This window comes from Chrysemys picta, chromosome 6 (assembly GCF_011386835.1).
Source record: "Chrysemys picta bellii isolate R12L10 chromosome 6, ASM1138683v2, whole genome shotgun sequence".
Taxonomy (NCBI): Eukaryota; Metazoa; Chordata; order Testudines; family Emydidae; genus Chrysemys; species Chrysemys picta.
This window is the reverse complement of record NC_088796.1, coordinates 3,457,464-3,477,532: the sequence shown is the minus strand read 5'-3', so window position 1 is coordinate 3,477,532 and position 20,069 is coordinate 3,457,464. Positions and strand designations below refer to the sequence as shown.

At 61.6% G+C, this 20,069-nt stretch overlaps 2 protein-coding genes across 4 annotated transcripts in view; one reads left to right on the top strand and one right to left on the bottom strand.

Annotated features, from left to right (window-relative positions):
• Positions 1–708: 708 nt before the first annotated feature.
• GALT (galactose-1-phosphate uridylyltransferase) overlaps positions 709–20,069 on the bottom strand; it is a 22,351-nt gene continuing 2,990 nt past the window's right edge. Inside the window, exons 1-11 of one of the 3 annotated variants that reach the window (XM_065598653.1) lie at positions 15,922–16,080; positions 13,413–13,582; positions 11,916–11,991; positions 11,121–11,169; positions 9,999–10,128; positions 8,691–8,747; positions 5,191–5,313; positions 4,671–4,803; positions 2,474–2,557; positions 2,055–2,209; positions 709–1,561 (exon numbers count right to left, since the gene is read on the bottom strand). In XM_065598653.1, coding sequence (XP_065454725.1) covers positions 1,496–1,561; positions 2,055–2,209; positions 2,474–2,557; positions 4,671–4,803; positions 5,191–5,313; positions 8,691–8,747; positions 9,999–10,128; positions 11,121–11,169; positions 11,916–11,991; positions 13,413–13,582; positions 15,922–16,027 — 1,149 coding nt within the window. In that variant the 5' untranslated portion in view covers positions 16,028–16,080 and the 3' untranslated portion in view covers positions 709–1,495. Of the gene's footprint in view, positions 1,562–2,054; positions 2,210–2,473; positions 2,558–4,670; positions 4,804–5,190; positions 5,314–8,690; positions 8,748–9,998; positions 10,129–10,994; positions 11,170–11,915; positions 11,992–13,412; positions 13,583–15,921; positions 16,081–20,069 lie in introns of those variants that run through there. The other 2 variants (XM_065598654.1, XM_065598652.1) reach the window with 2 other exon arrangements.
• The window catches only part of LOC101945707 (sigma non-opioid intracellular receptor 1), a 13,776-nt gene continuing 10,484 nt past the window's right edge, over positions 16,778–20,069 (top strand). Inside the window, exons 1-2 of the mRNA XM_065598655.1 lie at positions 16,778–16,954; positions 18,818–19,018. Of these exons, the coding sequence (XP_065454727.1) occupies positions 16,807–16,954; positions 18,818–19,018 (349 nt within the window). The 5' untranslated portion in view covers positions 16,778–16,806. The remainder of the gene's footprint in view (positions 16,955–18,817; positions 19,019–20,069) is intronic.

The window sequence follows — 20,069 nt, the reverse complement described above, 5'->3', positions numbered from 1 at the left end:
CAGCCGCCATGGCGCTGGGGATGGCGTCACCCCCATGGCATCGTCTCCACCCCGCCCCCACTTCTTCAAAGGCTGCAGCTGGCCCCTAGGCCTGGGGACAGTTCAGGGAGGGGAGGGAGGCTGGTCCGGCATTCAGCGCGCTGGCCTCAGGGAAGGAGACTAGGGTTTATACCTCACTCACCCTGAGACACGGGTCAGTCACTGCAGCCATTCTGTGCCTCAGTTTACCCATCTGCAAAATAGAGATCGGCTCACTGGAAGGGTGGGGGATGGGGAAGGTTTAACGCATGGATGGCGCTGGAGGGAGACGCGTCGGCGGCAGTAATGGGGGGAGGGGGCCATGATCTGAGCAGCAGGGGCCGCCGATACACCCAGCCGGGCTGAGCCTTGGCCATGTGGGCTCAGCCAGACCCTGCAGGATTCTCTGACTGCACCTCCCATGAGGGGCCGGGTCCTGGCAGCGGTGCCGGGGACGCAGCGCGAGTGCAATCGAACTAGAGCGCTCTTCGCACACCCCAGAGGGAGACGGCTCCGGGGGGTGCCGCGCCTGCTGGCTGCCTTCCCCCAAGCGGAGAGAAGTACAGACCGCACCCCGCAGGCCCAGATGCTCCGGGGCAGAGCCTCAGCTGGCACAGAGCCACGGACACCTCCGAGGAGTTGCAGCAGCGGAGATCTGGCCCCAGAGCGCCAAGCCAGCAGGAGGCAGCATTGCTTCGGTTTTCGGTTTTATTGAAGTGACTGAAAAGCCAAGCGTCCACAGGCGGCACCGCGGAGAGCAGCCACAGGCCATGGCACACGACAGCACGTGGGCAGTAGGGGCAAAGGGTGGGAGTGAGGGGCCAAACCCCATCAGACATGAGGCTTTCTGAGCCCAGCAGTGGGGCAGGGGCTGGCACTGGGCTTGGCATGTGTGGGACTGGAACTGTGGGCATCAAAGGCTTAAAAAAGCTACAGAGAATTTGTCCCTCTGCAGCAGTCACAGGGACTCACAGGGCCAAGGACTCTGGACTGCTCCCCGCCACTCCCCTGCCTCCCACAAGCCAGAACCGGGCCCCTTGCTGACGCCCATGGGAGCCAGGAGCCCACGGGGGTTACTGGGTGACACACGTCACTCCCTGACCCCCTCTGGAGCACCCTTTCAATGTATACCACAGCCCTCCCCCCCCGCCCCGCTGCTGACACAGGCAGCTGCCACTGGCTCTCCACCCGCTGCAGCCCGGGAGCTCCCATGGGGTGACAGCCCCCAGAGACCCAGCTCTGAGGCTGTGGGGAGCTCACCCAGCCAGTCGCCGGACACGAGTTTGCCGGTCTCAGCCTCGCCCTGAGTGCTGACTATTGCCCCCAAAGCGGCCTGTCCAAGAGACTCCACCGTGCTCTGCCCACCAACCCCCCAGCTCAATTCCCACTGGTCAGCAAAACAAAGGAACCGAGTCCCGCATGCGGCCGGTGGCCCATCTGCAACGTGCCAGCTCCCCTCCTCGGCCGGCACCGCTCATCACACCGCCTCACGCGGCCTCACCCTGTAATGCTCCTCGGGCAGAGTCCTCAGGCGCTCGGCGGCCTGCGGGGAAAGAGAGAGCATGGGTGAGACAGAGCGCCAGGGCACCGGAGCTGGCACCGAGACCCCAGGCGGCCTGCAGGGAAAGAGAGAGCACGGGTGAGACAGAGCGCCAGGGCACCGGAGCCGGCACCGAGACCCCAGGCGGCCGATTCCTGCAGTTCAGAAGCGTGGCCTCTTGGGGGCACCGAACCCCTATGCCACAGCCCAACCTTCGGGGGCAGTGAACTCCCAGCCTGCAGCCCTCCCCCCCCCCCGCCCCCGGCCTAGGCCACTCCCAACAGAGCCCGCTCCTGAGATCACCCCGCCCCCGGTGCCCAGCACAGCCCATTGTCCACAGAGCCCGCTCCTGAGACCACCCCGCCCCCGGTGCCCAGCGCAGCCCATTGCCCACAGAGCCCGCTCCTGAGATCACCCCGCCCCCGGTGCCCAGCGCAGCCCCATGGAGCCCAGTCCTGAGATCACCCCGCTCCCAATCCAGGGCTCCTGCGCTCACCTGCTCTGGCGTCAGGTCCCGCTGAGCCTGCGCCAGCATCTCGTAGCCCACCATGAACTTGCGGACAGCGGCCGAGCGGAGGAGGGGCGGGTAGTAGTGGGCGTGAAGTTGCCAGTGCCCACAGTCTGCTCCCAAGTGAGGCCCTGTGGGGGCGCCTGCCAGATACAAGCCCACCAATGATTCCAGATATCGGTCACAGGACAGACTCCGCTCACGTGGCCTCCAAGTGGGCACCGTGACCGGCTGGGGCTGGATTTGAACCGACAACCCCACATGCCAGTCCCCTGAGCCACCCAGTGCCCCGACTCGCCCCCCCGTGCTCCCCCTCATCCCCCAGCCACATACCATGCCAGTCCCCTGAGCCACCCGGTGCCCCGACTCGCCCCGCACTCGCTGTCCCGTGCCCCCCCGCCACGTACCATGCCAGCCCATCGAGTAGGGGAAGGAAACCTCAAAGAGGTTGTCGTACTTGGTGAGGAGCCTTTTCATGATGGAGGCCAGACCTGCGACACAAGAACAGCGAGTGGTCAGTCACCAGCCCTAACCCAACCCGCTCCCAAGCCCTCGGCCCACGTGGGGGCACAGATAACAGGAGGGTCCTCGGCACAGATGGGGAGAAAAGCACAAAAACCTCTTCCCTGGATCGCAGCTGGGCACTGGCAGAATCTCACTCCCCGCCTGTGAGGCAGCTCGGTGCCCAGGCAGTGACCCAGTCAGCAGGGACTTGCTCTCCAGAGCTCACATCAGTCCGACCCCTCAGCCTGGGCACCCACCCCAGGGCAGGCTCAGTTTGGGTCGCAGCTCTGAAGGGATCTACTATGGAAACAAGAACTAGGGGCTTTGCCCTTATGGATCACAGTGGGTGTTGACTCTGGAACCTAATGACAACGCAAACACCAATGCCATTAACTACTTCACTGTGGGTCAGAGCTTGCAAGGGAGAAGAGGGATCATGTCACTGATTGGTTGGATGCAGAGGGCGCCTCATTCTGGCACTGCTTGAGAAGGGAACGCTGCTCATCCTCCCTTCCCACCCACCAACCTAACCCCTGCTTCAAACTGCTCCAGCGCCTCTGGGGTGGAGCCCAAACCACCCCCCTACTCTGCACAGCCACTCCTTCCTAAGTGCCTCTGGGACAGGGGAAGCTGCCCTGAGGTTAACCCCTTGTTCACCGGGGGCCAGGCAGTGCCCCTGCCCCAGCCCAGGGTTTGCCCAGATTCCAAGGCCAGATTGTGCTCATCTAGTCTGCCCTCCTGTGGAACAAGCCTGGAACTGCCCCATAATAATCCCTAGAGCAGATATTTTGGAAAAATACCCAGTTTCGATTTTAAAATGGTCAGTGATGGAGACTACCACAACCCTGGGTAAATTGTTCCAGTGGTTAATTGCCTTGATTTCCAGTCTGAATTTGTCTGGCTTCAACTTCCAGCCATTGGATCGTGTTCGACCTGCCTCTGCTGGACTGAAGAGCCCATTGTTAAATATTTGCTGCCCAGGTAAGTACCTAGAAACTATAATCAAGTCACCCCATAACCTTCTCCGTGAGTCTCTCACTCTAAGGCAGGTTTGCCAATCCTGTCATCTTTCTCATGGCTCTTCTCTGAACCCCTCTGCAATTTATCAACATTCTTCTTGGACTGTGGGCTCCAGACCTGGGCACAGGATTCCCGCAGCGGTGGCACCAGTGCCAAATACAGATGTAAAATTACTTCTCTGTTCCTACCTGAGATTCCCATTCATGCCTCCCGGGATCGTGTTAGCTCCTTTGGCCACAGCATCGCACTGGGAGCTCATAGTCACCTGACTATCCACCATCAACCCCCCAATCTTTTTTAGCATCACTGCTTCCTGGGATAGAGTCCCATATCCTGTAAGCACGGCTGACATTCTTTGTTCCCCGATGGATTCATTTCTATTTAGCCATATTAAAACGGAAGTCTATTGTTTGCTCGATCCAGATGGCTCTGTACCAGCGACCTGCGCGCTTCGTTATTCACCTCTCCGCCAGTCTGACACACGTCTGCAAACTTCCCAGAGCCCCGGGACCTGGCACACTGAGCCACCTGCCCTCAGCACAGCATCAGCCCCCCCACCTCCGGGTCTAGTGGGCTGAACATCGGCGTCCTACCTGCCTGCCCTAAGTTCTATCCGTCACGGTCAGCGAGTTGGGACATACACCAAGCACCAGCCCAAGCCTGGCTCTGGAAGCTTCCCGTGAGTGTCATGGCACCACGCAGGGATAAGCATGGGGCACTCAGCCGCCCAGCCGCCCCACATCCTGAGCCCGGCTCCGCACACAGCACCTGGGGAACTGAGTAACAAAGAGCTGCCCTCTGATCCCTCGTGGTGGGCACACCGCCGGAGCTGGTCTGCCACGCTCCAGAACCCCCACTTCTGATTTCATGCCTTGCAAGAGAAGGAAATGAGAACAGGGGGCGGGGGTGAGAGCAGCTGGGGGGAGGGGCCAAAGGACATTCTACCCCGGTCCAGGCTCCTCCCCAGGGTGCATGGAGCAGGGGTGGGTGCATGCGGCAGTCGGCTCCAGAGCAGAGCATGCAGTGGGGGCGGAGGGGGGGGCATTTCCGCCCAGGGGCCAGGACGGGGCAGCCACTTACTGTCTCTCTCGCCGTCGCTGAGCTCCTGGAGGCGGCAGACGTGACGGCGGGGCAGGAGCAGGGTCTGGAAAGGCCACACGGCCCAATAGGGGACCACCACCAGCCAGTCCGCGTTCTCCACCACCAGCCGCTCCTGCGGGGCACAGCGCACTGTGCTGCGGGGCTGCAAAGCTAGTACCACCAGCCCTGCCCAGGCACAGTGAAGCCAGGGGCACCGGGGGCAGGACCCAGGGGCGCTCCCAGGCCTCTGCCCCGTGAGCTAGGGCAGATCTCCCTTGCTGGCAGCAGCGGCAGGCGCTTTGAGCTCCCTGCGCACCCCGCTGCAAGAGGGGCTCACACACACCCCGAGCTCTCGGAGCCCCACCGCAGGGGGAAGCTAATCTTAGGAGAAGGGGCCTTGCTTAAAAGGAGTCCAGACCTGGTTCCAGCAGGAACTGGAGCTGCTCCCCTCTCCGCTGCCTCTTGGGTGAGCCATGACCACCCCCAAACGGAGCCAACGCCCCCGCCCGCAGGCCGCTACCTTCCTCTGGGCCTCCAGCCGGGCGTACTCCAGCAGCAAGGGCACGCCGCGCTCCTGGAGGTGCTGCCGCTGCGTCCGGTCCTCCAGCCGGGCTTCGTTGGGGAGGAAGTTACTGGCCCAGACCTGGGGGGGGGGGGAAAAGAGTTGCTGAAGGGGAGTAGCTGTGAAGCGACGGGGTGGCTCTGCAGGGTGCAGCGGTGCTCCACGCAGCGGGCGCCAGTGGGGACAGCAGACACCCCCAGCTGTGGTGCCAGAGCGCCACCTGCCTGCAAGAACAGGGCTGAACACCTGGGGCCCTGCAACTTCCCTGCTCCCTCCCCATGCCCAGCAGAGTCCCCTCCCTGATCCTGTGACCCCCCCGCCCCGCCCCTCATGGGCCGACAGGCAGGGACGGGCGCGTCTCAGCAGGGAACCGAGCCCAGCTCTTCCCCCACCACCCAGCTGCCCCATCTCCAGGGCCCAGCCCCTCCCTGGCCTCACAGCCACCAAGGGGGCCAGTCAGCGCGGGCCCCGATGGTGGGTTCTGCAAGGTGGAGACCCACCAACCCCTGCCATAGCCATCGGGTGGGACCAACAGAGGGGCTCGAGGTGGGATCTTTAGATGCCGTTTGCCAGGCAGGGCTGCAGTGGACACCGCACCAGCAACAGGGCCCCAAGGCATCCTGCCCATGGAGGACTGAGGGCACCAGGAGCAGATGACCGCAGACCCTACGGCTGTTAAGGTGTTTCCCTGGGCACTCTCCCCGCTCTAGGGAGCTGACATGACCATTCCTCATAGGGGAGACTCCACTGGCTCCCTGGGCAGGTGCAAATGGCACATCCCTCACCCCCGGTGGAGCTCCAGAAGTCTCCCCACACAGCTAGCGTGGGGTTGGGTTCCCAGTCCACAGGGAGGGCCGAGGCAGAAGGTGGCACCAGTGGGCTAGCAGTGGGCCCCCAGGGAGGTGTGGGGGGCAGGGAAGCACACCCTGCCCCTGCAATAGCCGGCAGGGCTACACTAAGGGCTGACGCTAGCCAGAGCCGGAGGGACAGCTTTGGAAGCTAAAGGGTCTCTCGCTCCCAGCTGTATCCTAAGGGCGGAGGCGTCAGCAGTTCTCTGGGAGCGCCAGGCAGGATTGCTTCACATGCTCCCGAGAGGACGGTACAATCCCCTCGTCAAACCACTCTAGGATTCGGCAGCGGCTCCCAGTACCCTGTGGTGGCACAAGGTTAGGAGAGGGATGGATTGGGGAGGTGGCTCAGAGAAAGCAGAGCCTGGAATGGCCAGGAGAAGCAGCCATTTGCAGGTTTATGCTGCCACCTGATGGTGAAATTGTGATCTACAGCCACACGAGGCAGCTCCCATATTAACAAGGGAAGGTTGAGACTAAACAGCCAAAAATACATAACGAGCATCATGGTGCTGTGTAAATGCATCTGTAATGTTTCCCAGACTAGAAAAGGCCGAGGGGGGGTGAGGGGGAGGAGGGAAGGGAGTTGCTCTCAATGAGAAAAGTGTAGTAAGTGAAGGCAACATAGTAAAGGCCTAATGAAGGCCCAGTATGAGGCCTGAACCAAACTAAAGTAATGGTCAAGACTTTGCTAGCATAAAAAGCAAAGTTAAGCTGTGAGCAAGAGGCAGGCCCTGCTCACAGAAGCTGGCAAGGAAAGGGCTGATGTTGCAGAAATACATATTCATTTAGCATAGTTATAGTATAAACATGGTACCAAGACATACCATACGGGAACATTCCACAGATAACATGGAACAGGCCGACCCATCCCAATGACAGGGGCAAAAGGGTAAAATGATGGATAGAGTTGTTTTGATCGAACCAACAAGTACAAGGTGCGAGGCGGCCCCTTACTGCATAGAGGGATTGTACCTTGCTACGTAGAGGGGTTGCACCTCAATACGTCAGGAGTGATGTGTAACTTGTTTGTACCTGTGTATAAGAATGTGTCCCTGGGGTGGTGTCTTTGTCTGGCTGAGGGGGCAGTGGAAAGTCCCGCCACTGAGCTGAGTCCATTGCCGAGCGGCACTTTCTAGCAGTATGCCCGGTAGACTAAGTAATCTACGGGGAACTGAAATTGTGTCAGGGTCGCAATAAACCTGGCCGAGGGGCCTTTGTATCTTAGTAGACTCTGTGGTTATTGGGGATTCTCGTCGGGTCTGCTGTGTCAGCTATCTGCGCAGAGCTGGGGCAGCACACAGAGGGAACACACGCACGCAGCCGAGTGATATCAACAGGAGAAAGCAGAAGCACCACACCGGTAGCCTCTCACAACAAAAAGTATTTTTTGAAGATGGACAGCAAAGAGGTTTCAGATTTTTACAAGGTATCTGGTTTCCCCTCAGTTTGCTTTCAACCAGCAATCGTGCGCACTTCCAGGGTTTGGTCATTGTAGGATCCCTCGCAGTGGCTATGAAGTTCTGTTAACTCCTTTCTAGTTCCTCTACAGCTGCGCCCCCCACCAAACAAAACAAAACAGGAAGTATCGGGAGTGTTTTGTGGGAGGGGAACACAACACGTGGCCCACAAATGAGGCCAGATCTTCAGCTGGCACGAAGAGGCACGCCCCTTTGAAGTCAAGATAGGTAAGTCAAGATCTACACCGGGTAGGGATCAACCCACAAAAAGTTACCTGGGCATCCAGACAGTTTAGGAGGAGCAAATGGGAAGGTGCATTTATGGGCCACCCAATCTTAGTGGACCCCCATTGGGTCAGGGTTAAGCAGATCCAATATCGGAAGGAACAGAGAGGATTGTACTTGTGAGATTAGGGCAGTCCCTCGGCTGGGCTGTCAGTGCCCGGGACCAAGGAGGTTGAGGGAATCCCAAGTTCGGTTCACTTTGCACTGGTGACGCTGGCCCTTTTCTTTTCGCCCTGCCCTGGGTTTGGACAGGGAGATGGCACTGGTCAGTTTCACTTGGCAGCTAGTCAGTTTCACCGCCCCCAGGGTGCACTGAACTAGCTCGGTGCTGTCACCTCTGGCTCTCAGCGGGAGCGAGAGGCTGAACCAAAACCTGGTCAGGAAAGTGACCGTGCAAAACGGCACCACCTGACAATGCTCAGCCCATCGCCCCATGCAGGAGGCAGGTCCCTGGGCAAAGGAGCTTGCAATCAGGTCAAACCTCCGCCAGCCCAACTGCAGGATTGGGGCCCTAGATGATGGACTTGACTGCCAAGTGAGAACAGACCCGACACAAGGAAATGGGAAGCATTGGGGAGGAGGTAGACATGGGTTAGGAATCAGACTCCGTGGCTAGCCCTGCGTTGCTGTCTGGGCAGCCCAGATGTTGGAGGGAGAAGTTTTAAACACTCATTTGATGAAGGAAACGCTACAAGAGCGATCTGAACATTGCAAAGCTGGGGGCTCTGCCCGCAGGGCTCACAAGAGTCGCTTTTCAGAGAAGATCACGGGAGGAGCAGGAGGGTGCCGGGACGCCCCTTCCCCTCCCCATAACACAACCCACCCATGGCGCAGTCCCCAGGGCGCGAGCAGCCGGCTCCCTTACCTGGCAGTGAGGGTGAGGGTTGGAGCAGCCCATCATGGCCCCTTTGTTCTCAAATATCTGCAGAGAGAAGGGAAAAGAAGCTCTCGGGACTATTCTAATGTCAGCTGGTGGCAACTGCTGGCAAGGAAGCACAGCCAAGCAGTTGGAGCACTGCCCTGAGAATCTGGACTCCATGGTTCTATTCCCTCCTCCGCCACTGAACGGCCTTTGCAAGTTACTCAGCCGCTCGGTGCCTCAGTTTCCCTATCAACCACTTGGGGGGTGATACTGACTGGCCTCTGGGCGGAGCGGTTCAACGCACAGATGTAGCGAGATTCTGAGACCCCGGGGGGATAGGGAAGGAGGCCGGCCAAGCTCAGTGGGGGCACTGCAGAATCCCTTTGCAGCTCCAGATCAGACTCTTCCACACGGGCAGAGGGGGGTTCTCTCTCCTTAGACCCTGGAAGTGCACATGGCCAATGGAGAGGGGAGTCCTGAGTGCGTCTCTGAGCCAAAGGCAGTGGTCTCGCAGCACGGGGAAAGCCTCAGGCTGTGAGCAAGGGGGTGCAGGGACCTGGGCACCAGTGAATCAGTGAGGACCCGGAGGACTGGGAGGAAGGCGGGTCTGGCTCTCCAAACCATTAGGCACAACGGCCAGACGGCAGCACCACTCTGGCTGGGATACAAAGCTGGTGACATCGTAGACACTCTGCCCAACGCAGACCATCGGGGGGCAGGTGGGGAACGGCAGGGGCAGGAGAGGGTCACAACACGCCCGCTACCATTTTCACTTCTAGAGGCTCTCAGCAGCACCTGGCGCTGCACCAGCATTAATGGATTTGGCCTCACAACCACGCCCTGGCAAGGTGGGGGTTAGTCTCCCAATTTTACAGGTCTGGAAACTGAGGCACAGAGCCGTCACACAGGTGAGCCAATGGACTAGAACCCAGGAATCCTGGCTCCCAAGTGCTCTGCACTCATTGCTAGAGCACACGTAAGGGCAACAGCGCCCCCTGGCTACGCAGAGCCTCACCCCAAGTTGGAGGAAAGTCATTCAGAAACTAACTCCCTGCCGCAGGTGGAGAGCACTGAATGTCACTCAGAGACACACATATCCGGGCACATCACAACCTGCAGCATGGTGTGAGGAGCTGCCAGCCATCTGATCCCGTCACGCCTGTGTGCACATGCCTGGAGCCTGCGCTCCACTCACCCACCCCTAGAGGGTGCAATGCATCTACAGGGGGGTTGGCCTGCCGCTGGCCACGCTGCACCCCTACAGGGCCTTTGCCCACCGCTGCACTGGGGGTGTGGGTGTGGGGCACTGACCTGTACCCAGGGATAAGAAGCACCCAGCTCCACCGTGAGCTCCGCCCACTTGTCAATCACTGCCCGGATCTCTGCCAGCGACATGAGTGGCAGTGTCAGGTCAGACCAAGGATGAAAGCACATGACCTTGCTGCGAGATGGGAGGGAGGGAGAGACGGCTGTGAGTGCATGAGCCCTGGGGGTGGGGGGGGAGGTGTCTCCCCCTCACTACCACCACCCCCCAGCTTCCCAGACCCCCCCAGGAGGGCTGCAGGGCATTGACCTTTGCAGTGCCAGCAACCCAGTCCCACAACAAGCAGCTGGCACTCAGCCCCCAGCCCCACCCCAGGTAGACTCAGCAGAGAGGCCGTGGTCTGAACAGGCCACGGAGACTGAGCTCCCCCACCATCGCTGCCCGGGATGGCCCCAACACTGCCCAGCACGAAGACAGGTCTCCGGCCCCTTTCACAGCGCCCCCAGGTTCCTACTCACCCAGAACAGCGGGTCTGACCCCAAGCGATGGAGATGCTGGGCTTTTTGCCAGCGTTTCTATGGGGCCCCTGTCTTCAGCAACCGTGAATGCGCTCAGCCTCGCAAGCCCAAGTCCCCCCGCACCCTGGGAGCAGCGGGTAGGGCAGTGGCACTGCCCCTATTTAACAGGGCCCAGAGAGGGCAGGTGACTTGCCCAGGGTCACCAGCAGGTCGGTGGCAGAGCCAGGGCTAGAACCTGGGAGCCAGCAAGGGGCTGCAGGGTGAAGGAAACAGCTTCCAAATGCCCCGCAGCGTTAACCCGCCGGGGACGGCGCCGCCGTGTGCTTCTCCTGCCAGGACCCAGCTGGAGGCGACAGGGGACAGGAGACGTGCTCAGGAGGGGAACCAAAGCCAAAGGCAAGAAAAGCGTCCATACAGAACGCCCCCCTCCGCAAGCGTCCCAAGGACGCATGCCGTGTGCCACCCCTTCCAATTCGAAGCCGGGAACCAGGCAGGTTGGGGGCCGGGGCCAGCTAGAAACCCTACCGAGCTGCAGGGCCCCAGAGCACCCGCAGGGATAACACTGCTCCCTCACTCTGCTCGAGCACCGCATCTGACAATAGATCCCTAAGTGATGAATGGCCCCAGCCGAGGCCTCTAGGCTTCATTTACCAAACTCCTCGGGCAGATGCAGCTCGGAACAAGGGGTGGTTGCAGGCGTCTGGAGAAGGAGAGAGAGGAATGAGCCAGAGATGGACGGCAAGTGGGAACAGCGAGGGGGAGGGATGAGCAGCACCAGCCCTACACTAGCGCAGCGCCAGCATTACCTACCCAGCTCCGCCGACGCCCCTCAGTCCCGACCTGCAGCCTCTCCTGCTATGCCAGCTCAGAACTCCCCCTGCACACGTAGCCCCATCGCTGCCCCTCGGTCCCAACCACAGCTCCAGCCCCGGGCCCCGACTGAGACAACACACACAATCACACCAGCAACGAGCCCCGCAGGGGGCGTTCCCGGGGTCCAGGGCTGGCTGCAGGGGCCGGGCTCTCGGGGCAGGTGAGCACCGCAGGGGGCGTTCCCGGGTTCTGGGGCTGGCCGCAGGGGCCGGGCTCTCAGGGCAGGTGAGCACCGCAGGGGGTGTTCCCGGGTTAGTGGGCTGGCTGCAGGGGCCGGGCTCTCGGGGCAGGTGAGCACCGCAAGGGGTGGTACTGGATTCCGGGGCCGGTCACAGGGGCCGGGCTCTCGGGGCAGGTGAGCCCCGCAGGGGGCGTTCCCGGGTTCTGGGGCTGGCCGCAGGGGCCGGGCTCTCGGGGCAGGTGAGCACCGCAAGGGGTGGTACTGGATTCCGGGGCCGGTCACAGGGGCCGGGCTCTCAGGGCAGGTGAGCACCGCAGGGGGTGTTCCCGGGTTAGTGGGCTGGCTGCAGGGGCCGGGCTCTCGGGGCAGGTGAGCCCCGCATGGGTCATTACCAGGTTCCGGGGCATCCGGCTGCAGTGCTGGGAAGTCATTGTCGAAGACAAACGTGCTCGTGTACTGCGGATTCACCTTTACCAAGAGAACGAGAGACAGCTTATAAGGACAGGGCCCCAGGGCTCATGAAAGAAGGCAGCCAGGAGCCCCCAAGTCCGCACCCCACCGGAGCTGTGAGTATCCTAACCCACAACCCTGGCACACCCACAGCTCACAGGCATGGAGCCCCTTCCTGCCATGGCCCACTGTCCATCAGAGCCATGCGCGGGGGGAGGGGGAAGAGAAGGGTGCCCAGAATGCACTGCAGCGAGGCACGCCCCTCCAGAGGGGATTGTTCCTGCTGCATCAGGGGACTCCCTCCTTTGCTCCCCATAGGCACTTGGGGGCAGGGAGAGGGATCCCATGGAAGTCGGGGGGGTGGGGGGGGGGGACTGCACCCTTCCCTCTGCACACGGGACCTGTTTCCCCCACCCCCTCAGTGAATCCAGGAGCAGAGGAGCTGAGTTCAGGACTGGGCCTGGCGCTTGGGCTTTCCTGGCTCCCCGGCGCCGCTCACTGCAGCCCAGAAGCCCCCAGAGATGAGCACGGAGGGTCCCAGGCCAGCAAGGGGCAACTAGAGAAAGAGGTGCCCGCTAGACCCTCTGACCAACCCCTGGGAGGCCTTGCCGGGCTCCACAGAGGGCATGGTGAGCTAAGACCACACACACGGCAATCTATGGGCCCCGCACCGCCCAAGCCCTGCTGGCCTTGACAAGGGGCTCCCAGCAGGGGCCTGAGGGCAGCACTCTCCGCAGGAATCCCTGGCTCTCGGGAGATGGTGGCGTGGGGAGGAGGAGAGATGACCAGCCACAAACCACTGGGAAATGCAGAGAGCCGGAAGGGATGGATAAACTGGGCACCAGCCTTCCCCAGATTGGTGCCGTCAGCCCATTTCCAGGGCTTTGGCTGAGCAACGGGACTTCCCTTGGGAAGGAAAGGCTCCACGTCCCAGCTCCATCTCCCCGAGCCACCTGGCCCGGGACGTGCCAGTCTCCACAGGTGGGGATTTACGCACATCGAGGAGCACACCGAGATTCCAACACGCTTGACGGGGATCCGTCAGCAGCCTAACGAGCTCTCTTCTGGGGGTCAGACACCGCAACGGCGACGCTACTGCACATCGACGCTCATGGCTCTCCCACTGAGAAGATGCCAGGTGTGGAGTCTGGTAGGTCAGGGCTGGGAGCCAGGACTCCTGGGTTCTATTCCCAGCCTTGGGAGCGGAGTGGGATTTAGGGGGTTACAGCTGGGCAGGGGCTAGGAGCCAGGACTCCTGGGTTCTATTCCAGGCTCTGCCACAGATTTTCTGCATGACCCAGGATGAGTCACTCCCACTCTCTACCCCCAGCTGTTAACCCGGCTAGCGATACCCTTCTCCCGCACACAGGCACAGCTCCATTCATTGGTGTTCACTTGCTGGGAGGTCCCCAAGGGCCCTGACCCTCCGGGCGCAGTACCTCCCCGTTGGCTCGTGCTGCTCCAGGGCACAGCGGGTTGGACAGGTCACAGCGAGGGACATCCTCTTGCGGGGGTTTCTCCACCTGCCCCTGCCAGGGACGCCTCATCCGGTGGGCGGACACCAGCACCCAGTCATCCCGCAGGGGGTTGTAGCGGACATGCTGGTGCTCTGGGGAGAGGAAGGGAACAGAGACGTGACCGCGGCGGAACCTGCTGGGCTGGGAAATGCTCTTCTAAGGGGCCAACGCCTCCACGCAGAAACACCTGCAGCTAAAGTCTGTGTTGATCATCCCCACAGCCCAGACACCACTCCAACCTGCACAGGCAGACGGGGAGGGTGTCTAGGTAAAGACAGAGGAGCCTGCTACCTCCAGCTGCTGAGAAGAGGGAATGCACTGGGATTCCTGACCCTGGGCCCTGCCCTGGGGCTCCATCTTTCACAGCCCCTGGCTAGTAGACGTCAGATCAGTCCAAAGCCACCACAGCCCCACCCACGACTACCCCACCCCCATTCTCCTGAAAAGCGGGTGGGGGCAGAAGCTGGGTGCTCACGGGTTTGTTTCCAGATCGTGCTCCCAGCACGGCTGCTGCTCAGAGCTCTCTCCAGCAGCCCTGGGCAGGATGTCATTCCTGGCATCACCCCGGCCCACAGGGCTCTGACCTGTTTTATTACCAGTAGGGACCTACCAAATTCACCGCCATGAAAAACCCGTGAAAGCTGGTCTTTTTTAGGCTTTTACCCTATACTGTACAGATTGCACAGGGGAGACCAGTGTTTCTCAAATTGGGGGTCCTGACCCAAATGGGAGTTGGGGGGGGGGGTCACCAGGTTATTTTAGGGGGGTTGCGGTATTGCCACTCTTACTTCTGCACTGACTTCAGAGCTGGGCGGCCGGAGAGCGACGGCTGTTGGTTGGGCGCACAGCTCTGAAGCAGCAGAAGGGGACAATACCAAACCATGAGTCATTACAGAACCTAATTTCCCCCTACTGTTACTCACACCTTCTTGTCAATGTTCGAAATGGGCCACCCTCATTACCACTAGAAAAGTGATTTTTCCTCCCTTGGTATTCTACTGTTAATGGAATTGTCTCGTTAGACTGACCCCCCACCTGGTAAGGCAACTCCCATCTCTTCATGGGCTGTGTCTATATAACCGGCTCCTGTATTGTCCACTCCATGCATCTGATGACGTGGGTTCTAGCCCACGAAAGTTTATGCCCAAATACATTTGTTAGTCTCTAAGGTGCCACAAGGACGCCTCGTTATTTTTGCTGATACAGATTAACACGGCTCCCACTCGGAAACCCAATACCATACCTGCCATCCTTAGCTGCTGCCTTCAGAGCTGGGCTCCTGGCCAGCGGCCGCTGCTCTCCAACTGCCCAGCTCTGAAGGCAGAGCCGCCACCAGCAGCAGTGCAGAAGTAAGGGTAGCAGTACCGCAACCCGCCCCCACAATAGCCCTTGTGGACCCCCTGCCCCACAACTTCTTTTTGGGTCAGGACCCCTACAATTACAACACCGCAACATTTCAGATTTAAATAGCTGAAATCATTATGTTTAAAATCTTATGACCGTGAAATGGACCATGAATTGGGTAGGGCCCTAATTGTTGCCAGCAATTTCCTTCCAAGCCTAGCCATGTTTGGTTCTACAAGCCCCAGCTTCCGGAATCAGGTGAGAACATGAGACCCTCAGCTTTCATTTAAGAAAAACGAGGAAGGTTTCAGTCCTCCCAGCTGCGGAGAAAAGCTGGCTATGTGACACCGCCCGAGCTCAAAATCCAGAAAGAACCTACAATTTATTATTTTTAATATCTCATGATTTTAGGGGCCTGCTTCATGAAGGTCTGGGGCTAGCGATGCAGCAAACAATTGCAGTGGAAATAGCCTGGCCTGGCTAATTTCACTCTACTGCTGCAGACAATGGGGTGCCTGAGGGATATGGCTGGTCCACAGAGGGTCCCATGTGAGGAGGAAGAGGGAGGTCTCTTGACAAGCCCTGAAGCAGTCTGCCCCTTTGGAGGGGCCTCACTCCTGTTAGTCCCACAGCCCCTTCGCTCCACACAAAGGACCTCACGTTTTAATGGGGGAATAAAATCCTTCCTCATTGCTGTTCAATGAGCTATGTTGGAAAAACAGACCGGGCGGGCGGGGGGGGAGGCGGGCTGGTAATGTGGGGCAATGATGGGGGGGGATGGGGGTGCCAGGAGGCATCGCTGGGGAGATGGGCTGGGGATGTCATCATGGGGGGGCATACTGGTGCTGGGGGAGTGAAGGGGAATGGGTTGGGGGGCAGGTACTTGGGGGATGGGGTCCCAGGGGGGCAATGTGTGGGTGGGCCGGGGGGGGGGCAGGCACTGGGGGGGGGGGCGGACACTGGGGGGAAGAGCAATGGGGGGCGGGGCACTGGGGGTGCGATAGGGGACCAGGCACTAAGGGGGGGAGCACCGGGGGCGATGGGCGAACAGGCAGTGGGGGGGGGGGCGAGCCGAGCTCCCTCCTACCGCTGGGCTGGAAGGACCCGACCGCCGGCCCCGTCCCGCCGGGCCCCGAACTCTCGGACTCGGAAGGCGCCTCCATCCCGCCCGGCACCGGCCACCACTTCTCCATCACGTGACGCTCCAGCCCCGTCACGTGACCGCGCAGTTAAAGAACGGCTCCAGAAAGGCGACACCCTCCCCCCGGACATGCAGCGAGCGAGCCCCGCCCCTTCTCTGGGCCTGTCACTGCGGGACAGCGCCCGCTCGGCCCCGCCCCCACCTGCCCGCTCGGCCCCGCCCCCACCTGTCACTGCGGGACAGCGCCCGCTCGGCCCCGCCCCCACCTGCCCGCTCGGCCCCGCCCCCACCTGTCACTGCGGGACAGCGCCCGCTCGGCCCCGCCCCCACCTGCCCGCTCGGCCCCGCCCCCACCTGTCACTGCGGGACAGCGCCCGCTCGGCCCCGCCCCCACCTGCCCGCTCGGCCCCGCCCCCATCTGTCACTCCGGGACAGCGCCCGCTCGGCCCCGCCCCCACCTGTCACTCCGGGACAGCGCCCGCTCGGCCCCGCCCCCACCTGTCACTCCGGGACAGCGCCCGCTCGGCCCCGCCCCCACCTGCCCGCTCGGCCCCGCCCCCACCTGCCCGCTCGGCCCCGCCCCCACCTGTCACTGAGGGACAGCGCCCGCTCGGCCCCGCCCCCACTTGTCCGCTCGGCCCCGCCCCCACCTGTCACTGCGGGACAGCGCCTACTTGGCCCCGCCCCTTTGTGTCACCCTGCGGGCTGCGATTGGCCGGCGCGCTGAGCGCCGCTCGCTCCCATTGGCCGGCGCGGAGCGGGCGGTCCCATCTCCCGGCCAGGCTCGGCGCGCGCCGCGGCGCCCTGCGGAGCGGCGGGTGGCGGGGCGGGATGTGGGCGCTGGGGACGCGCGCGCTGCGGGCCGGGCTGGCGCTGCTGGGCCTGGCGCTGCTGGCCCAGGGGCTGCGGAGCTGGGTCGCCTCCCGCCCCTTCGAGTTCCGGCCCGAGGAGATCGCGGAGCTCGGCCGGCACCACGCGGGTGAGTCCGGGCGGCGGGGGCCCTGCCGGGGGCGGAGCGGGACCGATGGGGTTGAGCCCCGCGGGACGCCGATACCCGTGGGACAGGGGTCTGGGGGGTAACACGAGGGGGGGCTAGGGGGGGATGTGTGGTTCTGAGGGGCTGGGCCCCATGGGATGGGGGTAACGCGAGGGGGGGTTAGGGGGGATGTGTGGTTCTGAGGGGGGGCCCCATGGGATGGGGGTAACACGAGGGGGGGTTAGGGGGGATGTGTGGTTCTGAGGGGCTGGGCCCCATGGGATGGGGGTAACACGAGGGGGGGTTAGGGGGGGATGTGTGGTTCTGAGGGGGGCCCCGTGGGATGGGGGTAACACGAGGGGGGGTTAGGGGGGATGTGTGGTTCTGAGGGGGGCCCCATGGGATGGGGGGTAACACGAGGGGGGGTTAGGGGGGATGTGTGGTTCTGAGGGGGGCCCCATGGGATGGGGGTAACACGAGGGGGGGTCTGGGGGGGATGTGTGGTTCTGAGGGGGGCCCCATGGGATGGGGGTAACAGGAGGGGGGTTAGGGGGGGATGTGTGGTTCTGAGGGGGGGGCCCCATGGGATGGGGGTAACACGAGGGGGGGTAGGGGGGATGTGTGGTTCTGAGGGGGGCCCCATGGGATGAGGGTAACACGAGAGGGGGCCTGGGGGGGGATGTGTGGTTCTGAGGGGGGCCCCATGGGATGGGGGGTAACACGAGGGGGGGTTAGGGGGGATGTGTGGTTCTGAGGGGCTGGGCCCCATGGGATGGGGGTAACACGAGGGGGGGTTAGGGGGGATGTGTGGTTCTGAGGGGCTGGGCCCCATGGGATGGGGGTAACACGAGGGGGGGTTAGGGGGGGATGTGTGGTTCTGAGGGGGGCCCCGTGGGATGGGGGTAACACGAGGGGGGGTTAGGGGGGATGTGTGGTTCTGAGGGGGGCCCCATGGGATGGGGGGTAACACGAGGGGGGGTTAGGGGGGATGTGTGGTTCTGAGGGGGGCCCCATGGGATGGGGGTAACACGAGGGGGGGTCTGGGGGGGATGTGTGGTTCTGAGGGGGGCCCCATGGGATGGGGGTAACAGGAGGGGGGTTAGGGGGGGATGTGTGGTTCTGAGGGGGGGCCCCATGGGATGGGGGTAACACGAGGGGGGGTAGGGGGGATGTGTGGTTCTGAGGGGGGCCCCATGGGATGAGGGTAACACGAGAGGGGGCCTGGGGGGGGATGTGTGGTTCTGAGGGGGGCCCCATGGGATGGGGGTAACACGAGGGGGGGTCTGGGGGGGATGTGTGGTTCTGAGGGGGGCCCCATGGGATGGGGGTAACGTGACGGGGGGGGCTAGGGAGGATGTGTGGTTCTGAGGGGATGGGACCCATAGGATGGGGGAGTAACATGGGGGGCATGGGGATGGGGGATGCATGGGGGGCTGGGGGGTAACGTAACAGTGGGACCTATGGGACGGGGCCTGGAGGGTAACACGAGGGGGTGGCCTGGCTGGCAGAGCCAAGTGTGAGTTGTTGGCCAAGCCTGGGGCAGGCCACTGGGTCCCTGCCAGCTCTTGGGGCGCAGCTGCACCGATTCGTAACAGGTGCCCACTTGCCTGGTGGGTGTGACGCTGGGACCCAGCCCATCAGCTGGCGGGGCCAGGTTGGAGGCTGCCTGCCTAGGGGACATGGCAGAGAATAGACGGGGGGATGTTAGATCCCATCCCTAATGTCTTCTTCCCTGAACGAAGCCAGGCTCCGCATTCTAAGCGCAGTGTCTTGTATTGGTGGGAGCCAGGGAGGTGGCAGGGTTATGGGTGGGGCCGTGGGCCTCCTGCGTGGTGCTGACTTTGCCTGGGTTTGTTGGTGCTGCAGGCTTGGACCATGAGCAGGCCTTCTCCAAGATCATCGTGGAGCTGCGGAAGAAGCACCCAGGCCATATCCTGCCGGACGAGGACCTGCAGTGGGTGTTTGTCAACGCAGGCGGGTGGATGGGCTCCATGTGCCTGCTCCATGCCTCGCTCACCGAGTACGTGCTGCTCTTTGGGACGGCCGTCGACACTGGGGGGCACTCGGGTAAGCAGGGCTCAGCTACATTCAAGCAGAGGTTCGGGTTGAGGGGTTGCTATTGGGTAGCCAGTGCTTGGAGCACACTTTGATCTCCAACTCGAGTGTCTTGCACCCCAGCCTCTAGTGCTGCAGGCACGACCCTAGCTCTGCAGTCTCTGGGGCTCATGCTCACTGAGGATGGAGGCAGAACCTTTCCCCCAGGGCTCAGCCTGTAGAGGGCTGGAAAATCTTATCCCACCTTGTAAGCAGCGAGGTGGGAGGGAGATGCAGACTTCATAGTCCTTTGCTCTCCAGGGCAGAGGCTGAGCCACTTTCGCAATGTGTGCAGATCACACATGCTTCCAGCCCCCAGGAACTGGGCCATGAGTCAGGGACTCCGTTGTTCCCTGCATTCAGGTCCTGAGCTCATAGCTTTACCTTCAGTCGGAGAACTGTCCCAGATTTAGAAGCAACCCTTTCCCCTCCACCCTGGTTGCCCCCGCTAGGCATGAAAGCCACCTGTTTGGAAGAGGTTAAAAGAACTGGCCTAAATGTGTACTTGGTCCAAACACCCTGCACAGTCCTTAGAGGGCGGTACACCTAGGGAGCCATTGGGGATCTTGGCCTCAGTGCAGTGATGCGGGGGAAGGGGGACTTGTCCTGTGTTTCTCTGCCTTTTAACACCTTTTACACTAAAACAACCGTGGTGTTTCCTCGAATGTGTCGCCCAAACACAGCTCAGCACCCTTGGCCTCTGGCCAGAATCCCCGAGAGATCCCCACGCTCCAGAGCCAAGACAGGATTGTTCCCTGCCGTGCATCCCCTTGAGCTTTTTCTAGTCTAATAAGTGACTGAAGCAAACGGCTTCATCCCATTCCTTTTAGACCTTTGTCCTACCCCTGATAACTCTGCTCCCTCCATGGGACTCTTCCCCATCAGGCCCTTGTACATGCCTGTGGTACCTTCTCTTCTTTCCACTGCCTCCTGCCAGCTGTGGTTGGGCTGAGCTGAAAAAAATTAGCACTTCCAATCATCCCTCTTATGTCCGTAGCTCCCCAGCATGTCTGGTAAGAGGAGT